This window comes from Arvicanthis niloticus, chromosome X, assembly GCF_011762505.2.
Source record: "Arvicanthis niloticus isolate mArvNil1 chromosome X, mArvNil1.pat.X, whole genome shotgun sequence".
In the NCBI taxonomy this organism is placed as follows: Eukaryota; Metazoa; Chordata; class Mammalia; order Rodentia; family Muridae; genus Arvicanthis; species Arvicanthis niloticus.
This window is the reverse complement of record NC_047679.1, coordinates 60,717,521-60,722,079: the sequence shown is the minus strand read 5'-3', so window position 1 is coordinate 60,722,079 and position 4,559 is coordinate 60,717,521. Positions and strand designations below refer to the sequence as shown.

At 39.5% G+C, this 4,559-nt stretch overlaps 1 protein-coding gene across 1 annotated transcript; it reads left to right on the top strand.

The window, feature by feature from the left end:
* Window positions 1-1,683: 1,683 nt before the first annotated feature.
* LOC117694085 (actin-binding protein WASF1-like) lies at window positions 1,684-3,303 on the top strand. The gene has a single exon (XM_034484822.2). It carries the CDS (start codon window positions 1,684-1,686, stop codon window positions 3,301-3,303), a length of 1,620 nt encoding a protein of 539 aa, XP_034340713.1.
* Window positions 3,304-4,559: the final 1,256 nt, after the last annotated feature.

Genomic DNA, 4,559 nt, shown 5'->3' with positions numbered 1-4,559 from the left:
ATGGAGTAGGAGAGAGGAGAAAGGGAGCAACCTAGTCAAGGGAGTAGAGTCAGATGAGGAGAGAACAGAGGAGGGCTGAGGGTAGAGATAGAAGAGGCAGAGGGACTCAGAGAGAGGAAAGAGGAAAGAATATCAGAGGGAGAAAAAAAGAGGGGTGCAGTATGCAGAGACAAGAGGGTGGACAGAGAAGCAGAATTGAAGGAGTAGGAGTTAGAGGCAGTCAAGGGACAGAGGGAAGCAGTCAGCAGTGTAAGGAGGGCTGAGGGAGGAGGGTAGAAGGAAACATTAGGAAGTACAGAGAAGAAGGCATTACAAGGTAAGGAGAAGACAGGTAAAGGAAAACAGCAGAGGGAGAAGAGAGTAGAGCAAAAAAGAGAGTAGAGAAGAAAGAAGAAAAACCATGGATGAGGACAAGCATAGGGAAGAAGGCACAGGTGACTTGTGGGAAAAAGGGGAAAAGAAGTGGCTAGAAGGCAAATGAAATTACAGGGAGGAAAGGAAGGAGAGTAGGACAAGAGAGCAGAGAGAAAAGTGAACTAGAAGACTGCAAGTAGGCAAAGGAAGGCAAAGGGAAGAAGAAATCAGAGGAAGAAATCGAAGGTGCTGGTAGAAGGAAAACTATTAGAGAGAGAGGTAATTAGAACGAAGAAGTCAGAAGAGGCCAGAGGGATAGGAAATAGGCTGAAGAGAGTTGGACACCAAAGGGAGAAGTGGAGTGCATGTAGCGCAGAGGGAAGAGAGAAGAGACCAAATGGAAGAGGAGTGCCCAGGGAGGAGAAAATGGATGAGGGTAGAGAGAGGAATACAGGGAGTAGAGTGTGATGTCATAAATGAGGTGGGTGGAGACAGTAGGGCAGTGACAAAATAAGAACCCCTAGACACCAGTTCAAAGGTAGAGAGAGCAGAGGACAGAAGGAAGAAAGCTAATAGGAATACGAATCACAGGTAGGAGGGGAAAAGGGCAGTGGCAGAGGAGGGGGAGAAGACGGAGAATGGAGGAGATAAGAGTAAAGAACAAAGGAGTTAACAGGGTATAAAGATAGAGAAAATGAACAGGGCTGAAGGAGGAGGAAATTTAGAACTGCAGTAAAGCCTTGAGGGGGTAGGGCAGAAGGAAGAGGTACCAGGAATTGTGGAAATGGAGGAGAGCAGGGTGGAGTCAGAAAGGTTAGGAGAAGACTAGAGGAAGTTAGGGACACAGGACTAGGGGCAGAGGTCAGAGGAAGGCAGAAAAGAGGAGGAGGGAATAAGCAGTGTTAAGAGGGCAGAAGGGTCAGGGAAGAAGTCAGAGGGAGGAAGAAATTAGGGAAGAGGTAAAGGAGGAGGGTAGAAGGCAGGCAGCTTGAAGAAGGCAGATTGAGGATGAGACCAGAGGGAAGATGTAAAAGAGAAGAGGACACATGCCAAAGGGAGGAGTGATGGAGCATGGCAATGATATAATAATACATTGTTGTCTCATTGCCTGTTCAAAGAAAAAAATCTGATGTAACAGTTTGCTTGTCCTGTAACTGCTGACTACCTGAATGCAAGAAGCTGGTGCCATCTTGAAACGCTTTGTGATGGTCAGATGTTGGTAAATCTTAAAATTTCAGTTAAAAGCTTGGAATGGACTGATCAGAGTGGTGGATGTTTAAAACAGGGACATAGAAGTGGTTTTCGACAATTTACTAATGAAAATCTAGCATGTCATTCAATGAAGAAATTTTGAAACAATATCTAAATGAATCAGGGGCAATTACTGAAATTAAAGATGAGTTGACATATATAATTCTGGCATCATTATGCAAAATAGTGAGACAAGTAAATGATCTAGGTAGGTTTACTGAAGGCATGCTTGGAAAACTTCATAAAGAGATTTATGACCTCTCTTTTAAACTTAAGATTTTACAAGAAAATATAATTCAGTTAGCTAATGTTATTCACAAAATTCCAAATGACATGTTATCTATGCAAGTTTGGAAATCAAAAAAGACTTTTTCAAAAGTAACCATTGAAACACAGCAAGTATACTCATGTACATCATTACCCATTACATTCTTTGAAAGAAACAATGCTAAAATACCAATACCACTCCTTTCAGTGCCTGAGTATTACGAAAATGACTTGGAAGACTCAAATTCTTCCAATGGTTCTTTCTACCCATGCTTATATTGTTCGAAACTTTTAAAAAATAGTGTATCTATTAATAAAGGACAAACAAGTAAGAGGAAAGACATACTAAACCAAAATATCAACCATGCTGGTGATTCAAAAAATGTGCTACAATGTCAACTCTTGAAAAAACATATTCATGTGGGTCATATTCCAACCTGTGGTGGTGAGGAATTTCATTCATACTTAGATCAATATGATGGTGGGTCTTCCTTCTATATTTTCCCAGCAAATAAAAACAAGTGTCAAGGAAGATCTGCAGTGAACATCTTACCTGGTGAGCAACAAAAGCTCCACTACAGTATTGGGCACATGAGCAATCCACGTCCCCGTGTCCTTTATGGGACTGGTAAGGGGGATGTCGTGCTTAGCCAACGACGACGACCAGCTTTGACTCACTATAAATCCAACGTGTTTGTCAACCCACTGGCACCAGAAGCACCACCATTGCCATCTGATTGGATCATCCAACTTCTCAGTTCTAAAAGACCATCTGCTTGTAGAGTTCTAAGCTCAAGAAGATCAAGAGGAACATCTTCCTTGTTTGTTTTGGGCAAAACTACAACATTACCATCTGCTTGCTTGAAGAGCAATCCTAACATAGATCTAACAATGCCACCTGAAGTTAAGTTCACTGCAACATCAGAATCACTTGAATGTTATGAACTACATCATTCTTTTTCAGTACCTGCCTCACTGAGTCCCAAACCACAAATATCTTTAAATCTATTACCAAAGGGTTCTGTGAGTCAATTAAAACTTATTGAGGCACAGGCAAGATTACCCACGACACATTCAAAAGAACATTTACATCCACCACAAGCAAAACTATCGAGTTTCACCTCAACAAGAGTTTCCAGTCTACACTCACCATTGTCTTCTACGAGATCTATTTCAAGCCATGGAGCTCTAGGAATAAGGCACTATACAATAGGGTCGGCATGTGCTACTATCATGCAAAACTCTTCAATATTGCCAATAATGACCAAAGCAAGAAAAGCACTGATGGAAGCAATAAGAAAAGGCATTAAACTTCGCAAAACTCGAGGAAGAGCTGAAAGTGAGGATCCTGAAAATGAAACAGAAAGGATCCGAGTCCGTCGTAAAGCAATGGGGTATCATTCTGGAAAATCAGATACCGAGACTGACTGAATGGGTTAAATAAACAAAGAAACCATGAAAAGTAAAATTTAGTTTGCTGTTTTTTTACATATAAGTCATTTCTAATGTTATAATCTTTATTCTAGAATTACCTACCCAATAACTACACACAGACACACATATACACATGCATACACACACACACACACACACACACACACAGACACACAGAGAAAACTTACAAAGTTGTTAAAATAAAGCATTGTAATGCAAATCTTATCAACACACAGTAAAACATGATCAAGAATCTAGAAAATATGTCTATGTTGTTGGACATTAAAATATAGACTTACAACATGAAAACAATTACTGTGAAAGAAACTATTCTGTCACACCTAAAAGTTTAATATAAAATATGATTTTTATTTATTTTGAAGGGTGTTGGGGCACAAGCCACATGTGATTAGATAGCAGGGGACAATATGTTCAACTTGGTTCTTCCTTTTCATGAGTATCTGGGAAGAAATCACTTTCTTTATAGCAGCCTCCTTGATCAAGTGAGACATCTTGCCATCTCAAAAAATGTGATAAAATATCCAACACTTAGAAGGGAATATGAAAGATATATAGATAGTTCCCTTCTAAAGGAAAACAGGGTAAAAAAACAAGCCATAATCATAAAGTATTAACATATGAAGATATACTAAACTATACCATTGAAAATATATGCTAGCTCAACACACTAATGTATAACAAACTTTTGTAAGAGCTAAGATATTTAGTAATTATGATACCCTTGAGTAGTATGGAAGTTAAGATCCAGGATTTATACTATGTTTAGGGCAATGACTCTTTCATGCATATTTGTATATTTTTAATCAAATCAAACCACTTGGAGTATTTTCATCTATGTAGCAGCTTTCTGTGGTTATGCATAGCTGCTGTGTGTTCATGAATGCATTGGTGTCTTAGTTACTATTTTATTGCTGTGAAGAGACACTATTACCAGCATAATTTATAGAAACAGCAGTTAATTGGGAACCTGCTTTCAGTTTCAGAGGGTGAGTCCATAACTATCTTGTAGAGAGCATGACGTCAAGCAGATAGGCATAATGCTGGAGCAGTAGCTGAAAGCTTACATCTGATCTACAGGACCTGGCAGAAATAGAGTTGGCTTGGTGCAGGTTTTTAAACCTCAAATACCATCCCTAGTGAAATACCTCCTTCATCAATGCTGCACCTCTTAATCCCGCATAAACAGTTCAACTAGAAACCAAACATTCAAATGTATGAGTCTATATAGGCCA